Genomic DNA, 24,882 nt, shown 5'->3' on the forward strand with positions numbered 1-24,882 from the left:
CTTCTTCAAAGCCCCTGGCCGGCAGGTCAGACGGTTGTCATGGCAACAATTTGGGGGGAAAATGTTAAGTGAAGAAGTAATTCATATTTGTTGCTTTTTTTTTTTTTTGTTAATGCTGGAACACCGCAATGAAGCTCTGCAGTTACATACTGTAAGTGAGGGTTGGGACCAAAGAAGGGCCAGATATTTATATTTGGGAAAATATGCAAAAAAAAAAAAAGGTTGTTCCAATCAAAACAAAGTCATGGTCGTTAAGTGAGATTTCAAGTGACATGAAGGCCATGTGTGAAACTTCAAAAGCAAATATAAAGTGACTAGAACAATGTCTAGGTCCTTACCTATAAAAACACACAGACACCACCTGTTACGGCAGAGGGGTGTCCAAAGTGTGGCCCGGGGGCCATTTGTGGCCCTTGAGTGGATTTTTTGTGGCCCTTGACTTCAAATCGAAGAATCAGAAGATTGTGGCCCCAGGCCTCATCAGATGGCATATTTCGTTCTTTTTTTTTCTTTTTCATGTTAGCGAGGGAGACCTATAAAAGCCTGACTATTCTATCCAAAAAATTAGAACACAACAGTTTCCCCACTGCAATTAGTTATTGTGTATTTACATTATTTTTTGAAGAGGTCAAAATACAAAAAGTTCCTTACAATATTTAAAAAAACAAAAACAAAAAAACCCCTGTGGCCCGTGAGCGATTCTAACGCGACAATTTTGGCCCGCAAGAAAAAAAGTTTGGACACCACTGTGCTCTTCTGCTTCTAGCATTTCTTACAATAAGTTACTAAAAGAATATCTTTGTTTTTAGGATGCTGTGTTCTTTTGAGTTCTCCTAATGCCAGTTTTGATAGGACTATTAGTAAGCGTGCCTCGCCTCAACTTTATACTCTTCAACAAGCTCCAAGGGCAGTGGAGGTTCCCCGGTCTCTAACCATGTTATTTTGATGGTCGTTGGTTATTTTGATTGGAACCCCTGTAGATTAGGCTACTCTGACAACTGAGCTACTGTTAATGTTTTTATTTCCACATGTGCTGTTCCAGCTATAAGTCAAAATGTCTGCTTCTGTGAGAAGAGGTCTTAGTCCACTTCCCTTTCAACATGTTGCTACAATAGGGTACCATATGTGACTGATACTGCTACTAAAACAGTTAAAGTCATTGAATATTATTTAGGTCTTTTCTGCTTAGGTCACTTTATGTATGGGGTACAAGGCAGCATACTCAAATCCTAAGAACCTCCTATTTGTATTTTGTATAAAAAATTCAAGAAAGAAAGAAAAATAGAACCACTTTCACCTGGGCGCACAGCAGCACATTAAAAGTTGTATCTGTGAAGAACACATTGCAGCTGCTGATACGTACAAGCCTTCAAAACTCCCAAATGTTGCTTTATTAGTTTTTGGAAAGTGTGGATACATTTTCTGAGTCATACAACAAACAACTGGTCGATGCAGTAAGCACTTAAATCATCTGACAAAGCCGAAAGAAAAGTGTTTGAAAAGCGGTGTGGTTATCAGGCTTACATAGAGCGTGTGGGGCATCATAAAGAAGCAATAGTTCAATGTGTCTGGATTAAATGAACAACATAACAGCATTCTTTATTCCATCATATTGTTTTTCTTATATGCAGCTGTGCCTGTAATCAAAACTGTTTTTAACAGGAGTGTTAAAACATCATTGTGGGAACATGAATATTAAAAGAGCTGGGCACACGTCCGTTAATCCGTTAATTATAGAAGTTAGTATTTTTTATTTATTTTTAACTTTGATGTTAATTTGAAAAAATATTATCAGAACATTTAAGTTGAGTTAAATGTGGTTTTGGTAAATTTGGTCATTGTCGTTACTCAAGTTCACTTTACCCAACTCAAGACAGCTTACCCGTTTCGCTCCTTACTCTCTGACGAGACTGCCAACCCTGTTGTTATCCCTTTTATCAACTGACACATCTGCGTCATGTGTCATTTTATGTTCCATAACACAATGGGAAAAGAGAAAATCCCTGTTTCTACTCACGCTCTCATTGGCTAAAGTAGCCTAGGAACAGTGAATGGAAGGTGCTGATTTGTCCAATAAGGTGTCATTCAAAAGTTCTGTAAGCTTAGAACTCAAACGGCTGAAAAGTCACAGGAATTTTGAACCAATCTGTGGATTTTAAGATGAAATGAGTTTGGATTAAATCTTGAACTGGAGGTGGATCATTGAGGATCCTTGATGACATAGATCCAATACAGACACGTGTGTAATTAGATTTTTTTTATTTAACTCACATCTATTGATAATGCAAAAATCGGATGCCTTTTATTGATACGACCGTTAAAATGTTCACTTTAAACTTCAGTTGAATGTTAATGGAATAATTAAAGGATGAATTGATATTTAAGTAAACAGATTAACGGAGTAAAAATGTGAATCAACTGTGCCCACCTCTGAATGTTAACTTGAAAGAATCACTTCATTTTATGACTTTACAGAAATAAAACAGAATCATAGACTCCCCTCTTAAGCACCAGAAACAATGAAGATCAGTTCTCCTCGTGTCTGATTGTCAGCATTTCTTTTGTGCTTTTTTTTCTGCAGGAGGGTCATAGCTACAAGTTAAATAGTTTCTGACACGTGAAAAAAAATACTTCTGTCTTACCAGCTCCTCTCATCTAATTCTTGTCACAGTGTGTGAGAAGGCTGCAGAAAAAGTCTTGACGTTTTCTCGTGTCATGAAAACCTGATTCATCATCAGCCACCGTCAAGAAACATCCAGGTTTCTAGTAGCATCTCCACATTTAGGGGTAAGAAACACAACGAAATGAGGGAAACGTGACAAAGTGCTTATAATCTCTAGTTCATTACGCTGTGATTTCCACAAAAAAATGAAATTTCTCCTTCCTGAGCAGTGCCTTTGAATACATTTGCTTCATTGAATGTACAATTTTTTTGCATGTTGTCTTTGTAGGAAGCCAGACGTGTTTTTTTTGTTTGTTGTTTTTTTTTTTTGGTAGAAGGGCTGAATTTAGAACAGTGTGGGTTAAAAATAAATATTTCTTGGGCAGTTCAGGTCTGCGGAAACAAAGCGAGCCAAAAAAAATCCCATCCTTTAGTCTTGCATTAGCATTTCCCTCCAGTTGAAACTGTGATTGGGTCCATGTGTGAGAGGCAAGATAGGTGGGTCGACCAGCTGCCACACCCCGGTCTCTCCCAGTTCTTCACAAGCACAAAAACCCAAGTATGGAATCTGCACAAAGCAGAGACAGATGTACTTGTTATTACATAAAAAGAGATAAAGGGACAATAGAAATGAATAGAGCGTTGTGAGGAAAGCAGAAAATTGACCTTTCGGACCACTTGGACAAAGTCCTTGGCGTTCTGTGGGCTGAGGCCCTGAATCTGGCGAGTGCAAGCCTCCAGGGAGGAAGCATGGGCCACAATCAAGACCGTGTTTCCTGTGTGAAAGAAGTATGGAGCAGAGCCACATTCCATAGATACCATTAGCTATCTTTACTGTTTACGGACACTCAGCAGGTGATAATGTGCAGCTTGAACTCTTCTATTGGAGACAAATCGTGCAAACAAAAAAAGTCCCTTCTTTCAAATTGCGTTTCTCTTGTCTTGTTGTTGACTCCTGCTCACTGTACAAGGGCTACAGAGATCAAATATATTTGTAATATAAAACTTAATAGGCCATGTTAGCCAGCGATGGTTTCAACATGTTTTGCTGTTTTGTATTAATCTTAAAATGTGGATGTTAAAAGGTCTACTTTACCCAGGTTTTTGCACTCTGCCAGGATCTCTCGCGTTACTTGGAAGCTCCGGCTGATGTAGGTATCGTAGGACTCAGACACAGCCAATTTGCTAATGGGAATATGAGGTCTGGGGACAAGGGAGGACAGAGTTATAGTGAAGTGAAGCACACAAAATAAAAGGGTATACTTGCTGTTGTGCAATCATAAATAGGTACCTGTATGTTGTGTCCACGCTAAGGTTAGTAGCAGCTAAGTCAGCTGGGGGGATCCAGGTGGGCAGAGATGTGCCTGACACCCACTTTGTCCACTCAAACAATCCGGGCTCCACACGGATTTTTGTTTTTCCGTCCTGCAGAAGGCCTGACGCAGAGTGAAACACACAGAGAGAGAGAGACAGTCAGAGAGTATGACAGCCCTTGTTAAGCCCAGGGCTTTCCTCCAACCCTCTGCTTTTTAGTGCATATCATCTCCCAAACCCTCATCCCCGTTTCCAACTATCCACTGTGCTGTCCTCTCCATTCGGGCATGAAGAACCCCAAAAAATCTTTCAAAAGATTCATTCATTGGACAAAATTTAGACAGTCTAGCCATTTCTTTTCTTATCCTTTCAGTTTCCTAATGATATCTCTTGGCAACACAGATCTTTGTGTTGTTGCTCATTAGAAACTTGTTTTGTGATACAGGACAAATCCTCCAGAAATCCCAGATAAGATGCCAAACTATCACAAAACCTCTGGCAGTATTACTTCTCCATGAGTTAAGGTTTGTTCATGCACTCCAAAAAATAAGTGCTTCATGATACTGTAATGTATGACGCAGTTATTTTATGTGATGCATCAACAACACGTCTGCTGAGGAACCTGAGTAAATATTTTTTGATGACAGCGCTGAAGATGAGGTCCTACCCTGCAGAATGTGCTGTGCAGTCTGGACGCAGCGAAGTGAAGGCGAACAGTAAACAAAGTCTATTTTGGCGTGACTTTCCAACAAGGCTTCACCTGAGAAGGACCAAAAAAAAAAAAAAAAAAAAAAAGAGCAATTTATTTTTAATTTTTTCCACAACTTTTTATCATCCTTGAAAACATGAACCGTTTCAATTAAACCCACATCAAAATAAGATGAATATAATCCTATATAATACACTCACCTACGAGACGGGCCTGGGTGGAGCCAAACACAGTAATCGGACAATCTTTATCATAGTCCCGGTGACCTCCGCTCCTAGCTGGCAGGTTGGATGGCATGTTGAGATTAGAGCGAATGTATCGGCCTACACACAAACACAACACAGAATCTCACATCAGGATTAAAGCGCCAAATGTGCAATTTAATTTTTATATTTGTGTTCTTAATCCTTCGTGCAGTCTAACCTTTGGAGTCAAAGCACTGAGTGACCCAATGTTTCCCAAACACCACATCCATCCTCTCTCCATGGCGACACACAAACAGTCTCATCTTGGACAGAGACTGCTCAGTAGTTTGCCTCGACACCTGACATGAAGAATAATTCAAAATAATGATTGGACATTAAAAGGGAAAGTTTGTTTCTTTTGTTTTGGGTTATATAAGGTGCGTAACTAAAGTAATCACATTATGCACAGTGAGTAACAATCAGCCTGGTCTTATGATGGAGAGACTGACTGGAGCTCTAAGACTTTATTTAGTGGCTATAGTAGGTGTTTTAACTGGTCCTGTCTGTAGCGATACAGAGCTTAGCTTCCGTGTAACTCTCTTAAAAAGCGAGTTGATCAAAAACCTTAAGGTTCAAGATGATTATGAACAAGCCGTAAAAAGTCTGCTAATACACTTGCTGCACCTGCATAGGGGGACAGAGGCCGGGAGGATCCATGAGACTGTCCAGCAGACTGTCATTCAGCTGTCCGTCAAATAGTAACCCACCCACAGTGCTTCCAGAGATGGATGGAGAGGCACAGTTGAGAATAGACTGAGACCTGCGGATCAGAAAAAAAAAAAAAAACTTTATTCATTCAGAGTTTTTAAATACCACACAGTTTATCCACAGTCAATCACAAGAAAAAGCACAGGAAGTTCACAGAGAGGGTGGAGGAAGGGTTGGCAAAGAAGATGAATCAGTCGCTTTAATCTTTCTTTTGTTTGCATTGTACCCGCTCTGAAGGGATTCATCTGAGGTAGAAACAAATGATACTTTTGTTTTATTGCTAAAAGAAGATACAGAGAGAGGTAATCTGATGGTCCAACACTCCCAATACTTAATAGAGATGGTCTCTGAGCACAGTTGTTTTAATTTTAAGCCCTTTTTCACGCATGCACTGCTCCTAAGATTTTACAGTGTCACTGATGTCCCTCACATCATCCCCATGCACCCGCTCACTGGGAATATTCCTGAGGATTAACTGCTGTGATCTTGAGGCTGGCTGGAAAGATTCAGGCTGGTGTCACAGGCAGCCCACCCAGACTATTTGGTGGATTTTTTTCAAGCGTGCATGGCATGTGTGAAAGGAACTTGAGAAAGGCACAATGATGGCTTTCCTTACCCATGAACGACCCAGGTATCAGACTCGTCAGCACGGTTGACGTAGTTCTCAGGCAGCAGGCCAGACAGCCCAGTACCCAGCGAGGTGCCGTACACCCAGCCCTCACTGGCACTGCTCTGCTCCACCGGAGACATGAAGATAAAATCTCCTGGCACTAGCTCGAGCTCATCGTCATTCTGAGGCACATACGGGTACATGACCTGCAGTGTCTACAGTGGGCAGAGAGATAACAGCTGTTAAGAAAAAGGGATTATCTACAGTATGACACCTGCGTTTTTTTTAGGACTGACACTTCTTTTATTATCGAGCTGAACATGCCACAATTGCTTATTATCTCACTGGAGTCAAATCTACCTCGTGATTCGCAAACCGAATGTCCCGGGAGAAGAGCACAGCCAGCCAGTCGCAGCCTGAAGATGCATCCACGTTTTTGGCCAACTTCTCCAGGATGGGAAGGTGACTGGCTTGAAAGTGATACGCCAAAGTAACATGAAGCTGTTTCTTATGCGGCTCAATGTGAACGTCTGAAAAAGAGCAAACACCAGATGTTTATATCAACACATAGACCAATGAAGGCCACAACTGTGTAAAATGCACAGACAGAGGACTTTAAGACTGACTGTGTGAAAGAACTACTTTTGTCTTATTCAAAATATTTGTGTTGCTGGTGAGTATTTTTGACTTTGTCATGTTTTGCTTTGTGATATTGTGTGCAGTTTGCCTTGTTTTGTTATAAGCTAACTCTGCTCTTCATGGCAACATTTAATTATATTAAAAATATATTAAAAATATTAATCCGACACGATCCCTTTACATAATGAATGAGCGAATGAATTCATTCGTTCAAACCTGCTTTCGCGGCAGCCTCAGCCGCAAAATCAGAAGCAAAAGTCTTCAGCACTTCGGCCACCTGCTCCTCCACAAAGAGACCAATAAAGGTGGAAGAGGTGTAGAGCTCCAGTGGGAGGGGCGCAGGTATACGAGACTTCCACTTGGCAGCGGTGGTCTGGAGAGCGTCGGTAAGAGCCTCCACCTTCCCATCTGCACACTGACAGGGGGAAAAGATGGACGGCTTAAAAAAAACCTCCTCATGAATAAAACAGATCTGCGATTACTGATTTGCACTCTTGGCATAGAATAAGGCAGACACTGACCACGAAGAACTGGCAGAGGGTGATGTGGGGGAAGATGTTGTGCGCCTTATTCTTGCCGCAGGAGAGGCGGGACTGCTGCCAGAAGAGTGAGAGCTGCTGAAGCAGAGGCCCACTGGGTCGCAGGTACAACACATACTCTCTAGGAAGAGGGTCATCCAGGAACGGGTCGTCCACGTGGGAGAAGAGCCTGGAGGGACAGACGAGGAAGAGGAAATAATGAAGAGTCAGGACGGTCGATGTCCAGCAGAGGGCAGCACTGTTGTTAAAGCACAGTGACAGGTCAGTGCAATGTTAAAAAGTAGATGTGTTATTTACCATTTCTCAAGTTTGTGTTTGCATTGAAGCTGTGCGTGAGTGAATGTGGTACAACATGTGGGTAAAACGGTTGTATTGTTCTCACCAGTCACAAGCTGCCTGCACGTTTTTCCCTCCTGTTGAAACCAGAGCTTTCAGGCTGAAAGTGAGAAAGAGAGAGAGAGAGAGAAATGGAGTTCAAAGCACAGTCACAAAATCAATAGTTTCTCTTCCGGACTGTGTTTATTAGAAGGAGACTGCAGCAGCGCATCCACATGACAACGAACAAAGAGCAAAACCTCCCAAGAGAGCAGTAAAAAAAAAAAACAACAAGCTGGCATAAACTCACAACAGGAGTTCATTAAATGAAGCAGAGATTCATGAAACAGCAGGAGTCACCTGAGACACTCATATCTCTGCTATGGAAACATTATAATAATGTGAGTATGTGGTACACTGTGGGTTAAACCGGAAGTGATTCAGTCACAGATAAAATAACGAGCACTGTGAGTCTACGGTAAGAATTCAAAAATATGAACAGCCTGTAAATACAACACGGACACTGAGACAATAAAACACATGCCTTTTGTTTGATAATGATAATTTCCATGTCCTATCTGGTTCATTAGAAACATTTTCTCTTCAGAACCACGAGTGAGATGATGGCATACTTATTCTCAAGTGCTCCAAATCTAATTAGTGTCTTTTTATAAAACCTCTGGGGTGGCGGCCGACTCTGAAGGGATTGGCTGCCTCTCGTAGCTTTCTCTGGCAGCGTGAAGCCGACTGAGAAAATCTCCACATGACTGTGTTTTTGACCGTTAACAATAAGCAGCATCCCTGCCCTTCTCTTAGTCATTAAGACTAAGCAAGACATGTATAGACCTGGACTCTTAGAGCCTTGACAGCTTAGACTAACACAAACCTCTTCAATACAACGTCCTCAATGTTTTATAAGAGCTTGTGGCAACAGACAAATATGAAAATATATGTTTTGTGATTTAAACGAACATCAGTGGGTGATGTGGCTCGGTGTACCACAGTGGACTCATATTTATAGTTTTTCATTTCAAAGTACAGAAACTATAAATACAGCCATGTGGTTGTGTGTTTACAGCCATCAGTGTTTAAATGCTCATGTTATACAGTCTATAGTCCAAGTAGAAGTTAATGGCTTTAATTAAGGATGTTTCATACATAGTTAATTTATTTTATTTTTTTTCTTTGGGGGGGGGGGGGTTATTATTATTTGATTCTCAAAAATGAACGAACCCCTCAGTCCCCATCTGTGTGTGAAAATAAACAACATTCTTCTTCATCAGATATGAAATCACAAATCCTCCTAAACGCTGACTTACAGCAACTGTTCCCTCCCTGAACACACCACCGCTTCTCACTGCTCTGAACGTCCAACCAGTTACGTAGAAACAGCCAAGTGTTGCTTTCTGCAGCATCATAGAGCCTTTTGATACAAATACAGACGTGATGCAGCTGCTCTTTATGCGACTCCGTTGACAGGGCTCAGTGTGCCACTCTACAATCCAAACTCAATGAGCTATTTTTAAACGTGTCCCACTGAAAGGGTCCTAGATACGGCACAGTCACTGAAACCCCGGGGGGGCAGCAGGCGGTGTGGCCTGACCGAGCACAGCAAGCAGGAAGGGAACGCCTACGCAACAGCATTGTAACAGATGGCTCACACAATCCTACTACAACACACAGTAACACACACAGACAAGTATATGCAGGGCGAACATGCATTTAATACAGAGAGTCATTTGTGGGCTCGGCTCGTCCACTTCAGCACCTTGAGTTTTGCAGAGGAGGAAAAGAAGGGGATTTTCTCTCAGCTGACGGGATTACAAGCAGATGTGACTGAGACGTCACGAAAGCAAATCCTGAATATAACACGGGATTGCTTCTTTCTTATCTCTGCAGTCGTGGAGTGAACCCTTGAGACATGAAATAATGCCAAAAAGGTCAAACTACTGTCACAGAGAGAATTTGAGGTTTACTTCCAAGTAATCGGCTTCTTTTGTTTTGTTGAAATGACCAGAAATCCTGTTCCAGATATGAATAATAATAGAAGATCAGGCAGGATATACGGCTTGGTTTTGCTTGCCATTTTCTATTTACTAATGTGGGACCTAGTTCTTCTGCAGGAATAGAAATAAAAGCCTTCTTTATTTTTTAAAGTAGGCCACAGAGTGATCTTTCTAAATGAATCCAGGAGATTGGTACTGCGCTGTAAATGTGTTAGACTTTAAATTAAATCAGCTTTGGGCATCTATGGTCATGGCAAAAATGAAAATAAAAAAAGGTTTTGCTCCGTCTCTGGTAATATTTAGGGTTGTAAAAACAAAAAATGAAAGAAGGGTTTAGAGCTGGTGATGTATTAGCCTGTTTGGAAGTCAGATGCTGTATTTTGTTTCGTCCTGTTCAAGTTAAGCTATACTGCAGAAACACACTTTGTATAATATCTTAGACTATTTTGCATTTCTGGAAATTCAGCATTATCAAGATCAACAAGATCTATTTTTAAATTATAGCAAAGAGGAACATACTGTATATACATTAAATGATATTGTTTGCTTGCTCAGAATCGTTGTTCCATCAGATGACGAGTAAAGTCGAAATGTATCATGTGACCTTGGTTCCCACAGAAAACGTGCCTGATACCAGTCAGTGCACCTTGCACCCTAATTCTGTCAGAATTTCAGTCAATTTCCCTTTTTCACTTCTGAATCTCACTTCAAGGTTTGCCTCAGCGTACTGATTCACAGGAGAGGGACTGTATGATGAAGTTACCTTCTGTTTGACCCATACAGTATGTCGAAGCAGCAGGAAGACAACTGGCCACTGACTGAAGTGACAAACGGAGAGCAGGTCTGAGCAACCTCAAACCACAATCTCTGAGGAGAGAGGTGAAGTTTGTTCTTTCATACGGATATGACGACGATGAATCTGAAGCTACACTGATCAGACAGAATATAAAGGACCAAGTCCACTCATGATATAGAAAATAAAGACTTTTCCATGCTGTTTTAAAATGTCCACCCCTGTGAAAAGTGTCAACCAATTATTAAACAGACTGACATTAAGAGTGAGAGTAACATTATTGACTAATTCTTTACAGTAAATGCCAATTCTTCTCGTAACTGCTGATCATGGTAAGTGTCCGATAAGCACGCATGAAGGCAGCCTTTTCACATTTCCCACAGACACCACGCGCGACACATTTGACTTTAAAAAGAAAGCAGAATAAGATCTTTTGAATGCATCATTTAAGACTGCAGAAAACAAAAAATAGGAAAGAAAAAATACCGAGCACTTTGTCCACTGGGGGATGCAAAAAGGAGCTTTAAGTACCAGCAAAAAATATATATATGGTTGTGTTTAAGTCAGAAAATTCAACTCCACTTTCTGCAGATATTGAAGCTGATCTGTTCTCAGACACTGAGGACAATATATAAAGAGGTGGTTAAATAGTAGATGCAATTGTGTTTTTTGTATTTGTTGATTTCTTAAAAACAGCACAAAAGTAAAAAAAACAAAAAAAACCCACGTAAAGATTTTACATGAGCTAGAGAGAACAAAATCAATTTTTATACCATGCAGTTATATTGATTTCTACTATAAAAACTGGCATTTTAATACAGACTACAATGGGGACTTGTTGGCTTTTGAACCAGCTCCAAGAGGACACTTGAGGAAGTGCAATTTTTTTTAGCACATCTGCTCTGGCTTAATTTCTCCACACCAGAGGTGACCACTTGCTTTCACATCCGGCACCATGAGTTTGCCTTTGCTGCAGTAAATATTCATGTTTTCTTTTCCAAGATAAATGAAACGGCAATCTGTCATCCATTACCGCGTCTAACCCTGATGGCCTCTGAGCAAGTTATTTATAAACTGCATTTTCTCTTCACAGCTCCACAAAGATGAAAAAGATTAGCGAGCGAGAGGGAAGAGAACTCACTCTGGAGTCCAGTACGGCTGTGCTGTAAATGACAGTGACCATTATCAGATGAGGCCTCACACTACAATCACACATGCCCCACTGCTGCAGGCCATATTGGAAACAGCCTCTCAATCATTTCACCCACACATGAGAAGTGTTTTCAGTTCCACTTTCAACATTTAACCCTTCCTCTGACCAAATGTTCTGGCAGGTTGCCGTGTGTTTAAACATCAGCTTTCTGTTTTTCATGTATGTAAACGTTCTTTGCGGTTTATTGCAGCAGACCTTTTCGCTACACTTGAATGACCCATCGACGAGCTTTATGTCAGGCAATCTGTACTTCAGGAGCACTTTGAATGTCTGCTAACATCATGTTTAAAGTTATTGTGGTCAAACTAGACTTCATAAATGCTGTAAGGAAATTGTGGACTCTGACAAGCATAGAGAAGTAACAAACAAAAGACCATGCCACCCTGTGGCAACACGCACAAATGTGAACACACATCCTAACAGTCTCAACTTCAAACCCCCAATGGCCCCTCCCTGAATAAGCTCCATGGGTGAAACAACACTTCCTGTTTACAGGCCAGCGGCGAAGCCCTCATCACTAACCACTTATCGCTCTAACAGCGCTGGGAGAAATGCTTCTGCCCAACACAAACTGCACCCGAAGGAGAGAATCCGTCAGAAAAGGATATTTGCTTCCCTGTGTCCCATCTGCTCGGCTCTGCTCAGGCCTGGGGAGCCCCCGATGAGCCAAACACCAGACACTAAAGCCATTTAGAGTTATGGGAAAAACATGACACGGTTTGAATCCAGCATGTGGCTGACTGAAAATGAGATCAATGTTTTCACCTCAAGATTTCATTTACTGGTCACATAGAAGATATACATAGCATAATCTTTATTTCCTAGCTAACAGCTACAAAGCAAAGTTCTGCCTGTTCTTAAAAAAATATAATATTATTAGAAAAACAAAAACATGCACAATTTTAACATTAAATAAAATTAGATATTGGGACCAAAAAAATGTTTTTGTGCTGGGCTGCTTACATAAATTCTGTAAAAATCTGGCAATTTAATATGGACTATTGTTGATTCCTTGTTTCTGTGGAGCCAGCCTCATGTGGACACTCACACTTTGAAGCTACTAGTGCTAGCTTCATATCTCTGACTAAAAAGTCTATTTCACCTTCTATCAAACTATGCAAAAGTTGGAGTGACTTGTGGTAATAGTTCAACAGTAACATTTTAATGAGGGTGGGCAATAGAGCCAGCTCTCTCCGTGTTGTATCATAACCTTTTCCTGTTAGCTAACAAGGCAACACTTCAGTCAAGCTGACAGAGCTAGCTCTGTAAAGTCTGTGTCTTATTTCCTAACATCATTATTTCTGGAGGAAGAAGAGCGCTGAAAACCACTACCAAGAGGGCAGACAGAGCAAGTCGGAGACTGACACCATTTAATGAACTGTGTGGTCCTTTGTTGGACTAAATAATACCATTCCTTGCAGTTTATCACTTTGACCAATGATTCTAAAAGCTTCCATCAAATAAAACATGAACAGTGTTGTTTTGGTATGAAGGTTATTTTCAGCGCTGCCTGACGTCAGTGAAACAAGTCAAAGTGCACAAAGCAAATGTTTCACTGAGAATACTGAGGCACAGAGCCAGAAATATGATGCATCACACAGCACTCCTTAAAGTCACAGGATGTGTCATAGGAAGAAGCTAAAAGCAGAAGTTTGAGACTCACTATGGTTTAAGACGTGTTACATCTTAAAAAAAAAAAAAATTCAACACCAAAAATGAATCCAATATTTAAACTACAGCCGTAAAAAGATTATAACAGAAAACACGCAGGCTTATATCATCTGTTATTGGGAGCACAATCTGCAGTCTTCAGGCCTGTGAGAGCTCAGTAAGTACACCAAACTTTTTCCTGCTCAGCCGCCCTCAAACTGCCTTCTCAACTAAGCGCTCAATAAAGGTCACAAGCCATTTCCGGAAATAGGCGACTTCCTGCTGGCGGTCCAGAACAAAAACGTTGAGTTTGTTCTTGTGAGCTGCAAAAAGAAAAAAGCAAAAAAAAAAAAAAGCATCTCATGAACATTTTTCATGAACCGTTTTCCGACACTGATTCAACCTCATGTTGAGTTTAGCGACCTCCTAAACACACCACAAGCTTCACAGACTGACATGGGGACATGTTGTTTTAAAGGGGGAAGATAAATTCTAACGTTTATTTTATTGGGGCTCACTATCAGCCAACATGAGGTTGAACATCTTATATTAAAAAGTAACTTTTTTTTAATTACAAACTTTAAAATATGGATTAAAAAATGCATTTACAAATTAGTTTTTGGCAGCTTCAGAAATGTTCTGTTTTGCGGATTTTCTCTGCTTCACTGAATCTGTGTTTGAGTTTTGGACTGTGGCTGTCTGTCTTGGTTCTTTCCCTCAATAAGTTATCACCTGGTGAAATCAACTTTAAATAAATATAAAATAACATTGAAAGGCATCACATTAGAATCTACAGAAACAATGACAAATATCCCTTTATAAATGCCTCTAAAAGAAAAAGTCATAATAATTCAAGGTAAAAATGGACAGTTTGTAAAGATGGACTACATGTCTCAACGTCCTCCCATCGACGAAAGCGAAAAGATGAAATACGCCCTTTGACAAGTGGTGACACATTGTCCTGCTAACGTCATTTAAATCAGAGTTGCGTCATAGACTAAGCTGCGGTTTTCACATCATGCCCCTTGAGCTTACAGAGCTAATATTTAAATGACCAGAAAAGAAAGTTCACAGACTCTTCCGTTTAAATTTACTTCCTTTTGCCATTCTTCCTCTCTGCCGAGCCAGTGCACACTCAATGCAGGAATCAATCAGTGGTGTTTTACCCCTTTTGATAGCAACTAGCTAAACGTCTCAGAAAAACGATCACTATGGCATAATCAGCATGTTAGAAACTAAAACCATGATGATAAGATTGCATCTGACATGTATTCTGGTTGAATCATTTGATTGATTTGAATGACCAATATTGCAGCCTCTAATCTTTCATGGCTCTAAATGTCACTTTTGATATGAGCCATCATGCCTTGAAATACATTCTTTACATATTTACAGTCTTTTTTTCATATCAAATCAACCAGTCCTGGAACTATGATTTAACTTTAGGGTTATGCTGTTTTCATGACTTAACCAGGAACCAGATCTGTTACAACACCTGTGATTGGCCTTAAATATCACATGGCATTGCCTTTCTTCACTCTCGTGTCTACATGCTGTTAGAACCAGAAACAAAAGAAACATGCTGAATTTCCCTCCTATGTTTTAGTCACTGGAGCCAATCTTCTGGCCCATTTTGGTCACCATCATCCTGTTGGTTCCTGCTTCGTTCACAATTACCATTATACTCCTGAGTTACTAAAGAAAAAGGATTTAGTGTTTCATGCATCCTATTCAAAGGTTTTCTTCTCTCAAATCTTTTGGCACAGCTGCTTTGGGGCAGCTTTGTTCTTCATGCATGGCTGACAAGAAGCAGCAGCAAACCAGCCGTCTGTTTACTGCAGTGTTTCTTATAAACCACTCAGCACCTCATGTGTTGAAATTAAAGGTGAAATCCAAATCTTCATTTTAGAAACCAGCCCTCAATACAGTGCCAGGTCCCTGTCTTCATCCAAACAGCTTGAAGTTCTGTATATGGTTCCCAATTTTTAGGTGTGTGTTGCTCACAATACACACCTGAAAATATATTGATAATTATTGAGGGCAAACATGACCTTTAAAACTGCACATGCAAACACACCGTCACATGTTTTTGTATTATTCCTCGACACACGCACCAAAACCAATTTACTGTCCATGGATACAGGTGGCTGGTTTTTCTTTCTGTCATATTGCTTCAGGCTGGGAGAACAGCATTTCGGATTTTTTTTTTATGGATGCAGAAACATCAGAGAAATGACAAATCAATGGAATTTTGAAAAAAACATCAAATAAACCGAGAAATCAGGAGTGTTGGATAAATTGTTAAAAGGCAAGTGAACTATACATACCAAGTTTTACAAACTGAGGAGCTTCCCTTGCACCATAGTAGAGCAGAGGCTTGAAATTCACTAAAACATGCTACTGCATTTAGTGCTAATGGATGTTGGTTACTGATACTAAGTTGAATTCATTATATTTTCAGCAATTGTGATATTGACTCTTACCAGTTGATTCAACCAGGTAGCAAAAGGACTCTGAGAATGACACGTCGGGACTGTCAAGTCTTTTAAAACGAATGGACAAAGATCTGCTCCATTTCTGCTGCTTATTCAAATATCTTTCTATCTGTCGGTGGTTCTCAATGCAACAAACCGATATACACTCAACAAAAATATAAACGCAACACTTTTGTTTTTGCTCCCATTTGTCATGAGATGGACTCAAAGATCTAAAATTCATTCCAGATACACAATATTACCATTTCTCTCAAACATTGTTCATAAATCTGTCTAAATGTGTGATAGTGAGCACTTTTGCTTTGCTGAGACAATCCATCCCACCTCACAGGTGTGCCACATCAAGATGCTCATCAGACACCATGATTAGTGCATAGGTGTACCTTAGACTGTCCACAATAAAAGGCCACCCTGAAATGTGCAGTTTTTGCTTTATTGAGGGTCTGGGGACTCAGAACCAGTCAGTATCTGGTGTGACCACCATTTGCCTCATGCAGTGCAACACATCTTCTTCGCATAGAGTTTATCAGATTGTCAATTGTGGCCTGTGGAATGTTGGTCCACTCCTCTTCAATGGCTGTGCGAAGTTGCTGGATATTAGTGGGAACTGGTACGCGCTGTCGTATACGCCGGTCAAGCACATCCCAAACATGCTCAATGGGTGACATGTCCGGTGAGTATGCTGGCCATGCAAGAACTGGGACATTTTCAGCTTCCAAGAATTGTGTACAGATCCTTGCAACATGGGGCCGTGCATTATCTTGCTGAAACATGAGGTGATGTTCATGGATGTATGGCACAACAATGGGCCTCAGGATCTCATCACGGTATCTCTGTGCATTCAAAATGCCATCAATAAAATGCACCTGTGTTCTTCGTCCATAACAGATGCCTGCCCATACCATAACCCCACCACCACCATGGGCCACTCGATCCACAACATTGACATCAGCAAAGCGCTCACCCACACGACGCCACACACGCTGTCTGCCATCTGCCCTGAACAATGTAAACCGAGATTCATCCGTGAAGAGAACACCTCTCCAACGTGCCAGACGCCATCGAATGTGAGCATTTGCCCACTCAAGTCTGTTACGGCGACGATCTGGAGTCAGGTTAAGACCCCGATGAGGACGACGAGCATGCAGTTGAGCTTCCCTGAGACGGTTTCTGACAGTTTGTGCAGAAATTCTTTGGTTATGCAAACCAATTGTTTCAGCAGCTGTCTGAGTAGCTGGTCTCAGACGATCTTGGAGGTGAACCTGCTGGATGTGGAGGTCCTGGGCTGGTGTGGTTACACGTGGTCTGCGGTTGTGAGGCCGGTTGGATGTACTGCCATATTCTCTGAAACGCCTTTGGAGACGGCTTATGGTGGAGAAATGAACATTCAATGCCCGAGCAACAGATCTGGTTGACATTCCTGCTGTCAGCATGCCAATTGCACGCTCCCTCAATGCTTGCGCCATCTGTGGCATTTTGCTGTGAGACAAAACTGCACATTTCAGAGTGGCCTTTTATTGTGGGCAGTATAAGGTACACCTGTGCACTAATCATGGTGTCTGATGAGCATCTTGATGTGGCACACCTGTGAGGTGGGATGGATTGTCTCAGCAAAGCAAAAGTGCTCACTATCACACATTTAGACAGATTTATGAACAATGTTTGAGAGAAATGGTAATATTGTGTATCTGGAATGAATTTTAGATCTTTGAGTCCATCTCATGACAAATGGGAGCAAAAACAAAAGTGTTGCGTTTATATTTTTGTTGAGTATAGTTTGGAGGGCTGGGCTGCTTCAACATTTTACAATCGAGATCAACGGGGAATGATAGATTAAAGAGCATTTTGGGAGTTTGAATACAATGGTAACAAGCTCACTGAAATGCCAGGGCTGAAAATGTCAAGGTAAGTAAGAGATTAATATTTAACCATGGTCAGTGATACAAGGAAGTCACCATCAAACAATTACAATTTAAAAAACCCCTACAACATGGTGTCACGTGAATGAGGCAAAAATAAACCTTTTATTTAATCATTAAACAGGACAAGGTTGCCAGGAGTGTAATTAAACACAGATAGAGCTTCACAACAGCACTTAGCCGTTCTCAGAATGAGTTCAGAAGATGGTGTGAAGAACAAAGTTAGGCAATTGTAATGAAGGTTAAGCCACTAAAGAAAATCTTGTCATGTCTTCTTGAGTATCTATTCTTTGGAGGCTAACCAGCACCAGTGAGTTCCCTTTCCACTGCTGGTCTCCCTCTACTCAAATGACTACACCTCAGGGACCCTTCATTTTGTCCTGTGGTCTGTAGCCCCAGCAATGTTTGAGTTCCACTGAGTTTCCACTAAGTTGGGGTGTGAAATCCACTAAAACCCCGCGTTGGTTCGCCTTAAATGATATACTTGTAAAATAGTTTAGAAGCTAACATCCCAAACTATCCAAAATCCGGTTTCAGAAATGACGTTTTAACTTCATGAGACCAATCAGTGAGACACATTTTTTTTTATGTCTTCTCTGTGTTGCCACTTTTGCTTAATTGTCATGAAACAGACGAAAGGTAAATTGTTTTTTACACATCTTTTTTTTTTTTTACATTGCATCTATGAGCCTGTCTATAGCAGCGTGTGATTTTATTATTTTGCATCGATTGTTTGTTCCAAATTGTCCTTGTTTAAAATCAAAGTATGTCAGTTTGTCTTTTAAATAAAACCTTTGAGTGGAGGGACTTTGAGTGACGTAGTGGAAGGGTGCAGACAGAAAAAAAAAAAAAGCACTGGTCATGGTGTGTAGTTCTCAGGGAACTCCCTAGTTCCTCTTTAAAAACTCCCCTGAACTGTTTGGTGTGAAAACATCTATGGTCCGCTATAAAACTCGCCATGAGCGTCTTTCACACATACACTACTCATATTTTCTTGAACATTTTAAAACATCCTGCCCCTGAGAATTTCCAACGTTTCCTTTTCACTCATGCCACAAATAATGGGAGATTTTCCCTGTGGAAGGGGGTGATCATCAGGAGGCAGGACAGCAGACAAAGAAACAGAGTCCGGCATGATGAGTCGAGTTTTCGCTTGTAAGCGATGTGTGTCATTGGACAAATTTACATCACATGACGTCTATAGGTGGACAATCTGCCGTTTGTGTTCTCGCGTGCTATTGAAGTGAGGTAAGTGCATGTGTGAAAAGGGCTGATGTCCAGATAAAGAGTACCCAATTCTGCTTCGTCCTATCCGAGCAGGAGACGTCTTCCAAAACAAAACTGATTCCAAATAAAGAGCAGCAGGCTTCATTTTCTGCTTCTGATTATCAGATAGGACCCGATCAGGGAGAGGGGCCGCTATCAATCCAGCTCTTATCAGATGACACCATTCAATTCCTGAATGACTCAGCAGAAAATATCCCCAATTAAAGAGAGAGAGAGGGGCTGTCTGTGAGTAGGTGGGTGGGCTTTGTGTATGTGTGTGTGTGTGTTATTTTGCGCGTGTTTGTGTACATGAATTATGTTCCCTTCTGGCAGGAAAATAACCCTCAAACACAATGAAGGCCCTGTTCCCTGAAGCTATGACTGATAACTGATTTTCCTATTATTCTCTCTTCCTCTCTCACCACAGTTCAGGGAAGGGCTTGATGGCATGAAGTTCAATTAGATGTTTATTTTTATATTTACTACAATGTTAGTTGCTGAGCAGAAAAGTCAATGAGGACAAAATGTAATCGTTCTCCACTTGGATATTATTAGCGACTTTATGATTCAAGTTATAATTTAGCTAATTTCATATGCATTTCAAGTAGAAACGGTTTTTCAGTAGCCACTTGATGATTATTTAACATCGGGACAGAACAACAATACGTTGGTTCAACAATAAAGCACAATGTCACATTTTAAATGTCCACTGAAAATGACAGGGCAACATGTCCTTAAACACGTTGGGACATAAATAAATAAATTCAAAGATTCCTTCAAATCTTTTCTTCTCCTTTCTGCTTAGCTTTGGTCCGCACCATAGACTGTGTTGTGTCCAAGTGTTTCTTTTTCCACAAAGTTTTACCAAGGCATGTTTAATCGACTAACCAGTTAAATGTCATCACACTCGTCAACATCAGAATCTGTATTCAGTTAAACGGATTATTGTTTTTGTTGGTCAGCGATGACGGTCAGATGTTATGCTCAAACTCTGTGCAGCAGCGGCTACTAGCTATGGCTGTAGCCATTGACTGACTGTAGCTCCGGTTAATTGGCCCACTCTCCTCTACTACCAAGATGTAAACAATCATCTTGCAGAAGCAGTGCAGTTAGGACGAATTTGATCAAGAAAATCAAGATGAAAATTGATGTAGACCATGTCAGGAGAACAGGACTGTGGACGTTAACATGCAGGGAGGGCCGAAAGTTGGTGGCACTAGCACTGCTAACGTTAGCCCCACTCAGCAAACCAAATAACATAGTTTACCAGAATAAAATAAATAACATAAATCTATAAATTGTGCTCAATATTGACTGTTTTCTTACCTGAAACTGAATTTCTATTTCAATTTAGTTGACTAGAAAACATTCAGTTTGGAACATCCCTAGTTTTAATCTGTTATTTTCACTGGATTAGCAGAGTAGAGGAGGAGTGGGAGGGACATCGCAACAACCCCCAACACAAGAGTCATTGAACTGTGAATGTGAGTGCTTCAAACCAACACAAGAATCCGTTCTGCAGACAGTGCTGACCAGAGGGATGTTTGCCTTTTTATCTGCAACTTAAATGGGGGGTTCCAGTAAGCAGCAAGTCCCTGGGGGGACATTAAATTTTCTGCAGAGTCTCTACTGAGCATCTCTTGCTCCGAATGACATCACCAGTATAATATGCCAGAGCTTGTCAGATAGTTTGGCTTCACTTTATTAAATAGAACAAGGAGATATCACGTCCATCTTTATACAGTCAATTGTCTAGGTTTAAAAAATATACCTTCCTTCTGTATATTGTCTCTGAAATAGGTAGCGTGTGTTAAGCTGTTATGAGATGAGTTGAGCCAAACCAACACAAAGATATCACCAGTGTTTGAGTTGCATTTGCACACTATGTGTTTCTAACATCATTCCTGTTGTATCTCCACTGTCCTTTCCAGACAGCACAGAAGGTAATGCTGGTAAATTATTCTGCCTCATTATAAATGTAGAACCTCAATCAAATCAAAGTGTATTAGTCTGACATCAATAATGGATGGGAGTCTGCAAATATAACCAAACCCAGTCGCTCATTTTGCCTGCAGAGGTTCATTAAGCAGGAGGAGAGAGAGCTGCAGCCGGAGACGATGAAAGCCTGGATGACCTCAGTCAGTGTGCACAGGATAAAAGGGCTTCATTTTTTAGAAACTGTTTTTTTTGTCTGATTGAAAGATGAAAATACTTCTGGCCTACTTAGATAAGAAATACTGGTCTTTTGTTTTACATGGGGACACAGTTTTATGTCCCGTCGTAACTCAGACACTCAAAGAAGTAACGGTCTGGGAGTTAATGTCTGCGCTCTGAGATTACTGCTGCTGCTCACAAAGACTCAAAGTGAACAATTTCAGATGTCTTTTGTTACCGTGCACACAATGTTGAAGCTTGCTCTGCACACAGAAAGGCTTATGAAAACTTTTCATAATGTGGGAGTCAATGCGACACAGACAAAGAGAATGAGAATAGTATGATTATAGATGATATGATTAGACAGAGCTGAGAGAGTTATAGGAGGCTTAGATGTAAGCTGAGAAGATATTTGATCCGATTCTTATTCTGTGTGCATGTTGCATAGTCTGCAGTATTGAAATGTAAAGGAATTCCCTTTGCTTCAGAAAGTGATTGGTGATAATACTTGGGACTCAAGTAGATTAAACTGTCTCTGCCCACAGGTGTAGGTAAAAAGACTCAACGTTACATTCTGCCTGCTTATCAAATTACCCTGAAATTCAACGAGAAAGCAGCATTTTTTTTAATTCAAATTTAAAATCATCTCAAGCTTCTGTTGAATTGTGATGAAATTTATTGAATCTTTCAATTCATTTTCAGACAATAGCAGACTATACTGCTTCAAATGCTGAAACTTCATTGTGAAATTCTTGAAGCAACCAATTCAAGTCGTGCGTTAACCTGATATTCCAATTATGCTCAATAATTACGATCTGTCTTTAAGAGGAGATGTTGTGTATCGCCAACAAACACCAGTAAAAACAGACCATGGCACGTCTTTTTTTCCTCTAATTACATAATCCATAGACACCATTCACTGCTTGTTTCCTGGCAACTTCTCCTCTCAGGGATGAATGAGAAGAAGTGTGGAGGAGAACGAAGGAATACACACAGGATCAGGTCTTCATTGAAACACCAAGAAGAGACTGCAAGTGGAATGAATGAGTATCTCTGGATTCATCTTTTAAAGTTGGCAGTTGGTACACATCAAAACGTTATATGGACAGGTGTACACACACACACACACACACACACACACACACACACACACACACACACACACACACACACACACACACACACACACACACACACACACACACACACACACACACACACACACACACACACACACACACACACACACACACACACACACACACACACACTCTTTACAGGCAATGCTGCTGAACCAACATACTGTATTACTATGTGAGCAAATAACAAATAATTCAGTCATTGTGAGTTGTGTCTTATAACCTGACTGGTGCACTGCATTAACATGAAGTAGGGAACGTTGCAGGTGCATGTGTTAGGCATATACAATAAAATACATGGCTATAAAGTATGTTTAACTGGACAATCAATGTACATGATATTTGTTTTTATAGGAAGTATTTAACCAATTTAAATAAGCTACAACTCTGACTTTCAATATTACTTACAAAAATACACAACTTCCTGCCTTTATGTACAATAACAGTTTACATTTTAATAGTAGGCCTTTGTTATCTGGATATGTCAATGTTCTTAAATGCAGGATATATAAAGTGTTTTTATAAGGGTCAAAATACCTCAGTGTGTCTCTATGCAGGATAAAAACTTACTGTCTCTAATGGCTTGACAAATTTGAAGACAACTATGCCATAACCTAGGCCCATACACAAGAAAGATTACACCTTGTATCTTGTAGCATAATCCTTGTATAGTATGTCACATTCATGAGGATTTAAGAGAAAAAAATGCAGTTAAAAGGCAGCACATAGTCTATTAACACAACATTGTGTTTCAGCAGAGGAGTCATTTGCAGACTACTTCAGATGATAATATGACTGACTGTGTGTGTGTGTGTGTGTGTGTGTGTGTGTGTGTGTGTGTGTGTGTGTGTGTGTGTGTGTGTGTGTGTGTGTGTGTGTGTGTGTGTGTGTGTGTGTGTCCTGGGACAGTGCAGCTGTGTACTCACGCCCTGGTCTTGGGGAAGCCCATGGACAGCAGCACGTCCAGAGCGGACCCATGTTTGACCGTGCTCGGCCGGGTCTGGCGCTGCCTCCGCGGGGTGACTTTGGCGTACAGTTCCTCTTTCGCTGCCATAACTCACTGCTCCATCGGTATGTCAGCTGCTCGGCTCCTCTGAGATATTATCATTTATTGAATTACAAGTAATTTTAAAAACAAAAACAAAAAAAGGTAGGAAAGGCTATAGGCTAAGCGGTTCACTTTTTTTTACCCCACTATTATATGTGTTACGCGGAAGCACGTATAGAAAACACCAAACCCTGCGAGGAAACGAGCATTTTTTTTCTGGGTTGGACAAATATTCTGATCTGGATCAAGCTGCCTCCTGACGGCTTGCACATGAAGTCAAAACCATCAGCAGGAGGGTCAGCCATGGGAAGTCAGTCCTGCTGTCTCGGCCGTGCCCCCGATCCAGATCCACATCCACAGACCCAAGTGGACATGTCTGCCTCGCAGCTGGTCCGAAAAGACTTGAACAGCTATCAGACGCGATTAAATGTGCATCCTCTTCCAATGATGTCTTATTTATGAATGGATCCCGAGTGAGCGGGGGATCAGCCTGTCTAAAGCACAGCCCATTTACTTTTAAAGGGACAGTGCACTGTTTGTGAGCGCACAGGAAATAAAAACGAACATGAGTTCAACCGACGGTAACACAGCTTTCTTGTTGTGACACTCTTGCATGGATATTAATCACTTAAGGGGAAGGAAAAAAAGAGTCGAGGTAGACCTGATTGGTGGAAAAAGTTGGTCACCGTTCCTGTCTACGTCAGTGGGTGTCGACATTCCGCGCATGCGCAATGCTCGACAATGACAGCAGCAAGCCATCAGTTTCCATAGCGATTCACGAGAGAAAGGCAAACAGGCTTCCGTAACTTTGCTTATTTTATAAATTTAAATTAATTTTATTATCTTATTTCATGCATTTAAAACAAACAGACAAAATGGGGGAAAAAACGAACGTTATGATTAGTTAATAAAAAAGGAAATCTTTTGAAAGAAATGTGCTGGAGAAGCCAATTACGTTTTTAAAGTAGTCCAAGCAAATATACTATATAGCTAACTACAAAACATACATTTTTTAAAATAAATACAAACCTTAGCTTTTAAACATAGCAACAATAGATGGCGGTTTTCCTTTGCTTGTTTTTTTTTATTAAGTGACCTATTTTAAACATGTACAAATTAGTAAGCTATCAGGTTATTTTTATTAATAGAAATATTTCTATTGAGACAGGAAATTCAAAAATCTGTCATATGCTTTTACATTAGGAAGAGTTAGGAATAAGTGATTTAGTATTGAGACTTGTATGACTTGTATTGAGAGTGCATGTAATGATTGCACGTCGATGTAGCTGTGCACATTAACACCGATATATTGAAAGATTAGTGTTTGAAATAGTGAAGCTGAGGTGGTCAAAAGCATCTTTTTATTGTGTGTTAAACATAAGGGACATACATTATCACTCGTTCTTTCTTCTCAGCTAGTGATATTGTCATCGAAATCACCTGCACCGATATTTTAGA

The 24,882-nt window shown here is 40.6% G+C and overlaps 2 protein-coding genes across 2 annotated transcripts in view; one reads left to right on the plus strand and one right to left on the minus strand.

Moving 5' to 3' along the window:
* Nucleotides 1-9,864, plus strand: part of LOC306831423 (carotenoid-cleaving dioxygenase, mitochondrial-like) — an 86,657-nt gene extending 76,793 nt beyond the window's left edge. The window contains exon 13 of the transcript XR_013780083.1: nt 9,854-9,864. The gene's annotated coding sequence lies outside the window, so the exon portion shown is untranslated. The remainder of the gene's footprint in view (nt 1-9,853) is intronic.
* On the minus strand, nt 1,361-24,161 carry ubash3ba (ubiquitin associated and SH3 domain containing Ba). Its single transcript, XM_079355528.1, has 14 exons — nt 23,303-24,161; nt 7,809-7,862; nt 7,409-7,595; nt 7,104-7,302; nt 6,609-6,778; nt 6,255-6,463; nt 5,555-5,690; nt 5,109-5,229; nt 4,886-5,008; nt 4,644-4,736; nt 3,954-4,098; nt 3,759-3,865; nt 3,329-3,438; nt 1,361-3,230 (listed from the first exon to the last, which is right to left on the minus strand). The coding sequence occupies exons 1-14, from the start codon at nt 23,428-23,430 to the stop codon at nt 3,093-3,095; spliced, it is 1,920 nt and encodes a 639-aa protein (XP_079211654.1). The 5' UTR covers nt 23,431-24,161; the 3' UTR covers nt 1,361-3,092.
* Nucleotides 24,162-24,882: the final 721 nt, after the last annotated feature.

Source organism: Symphodus melops (genome assembly GCF_947650265.1).
Source record: "Symphodus melops genome assembly, chromosome: 11".
NCBI classification, from domain to species: Eukaryota; Metazoa; Chordata; class Actinopteri; order Labriformes; family Labridae; genus Symphodus; species Symphodus melops.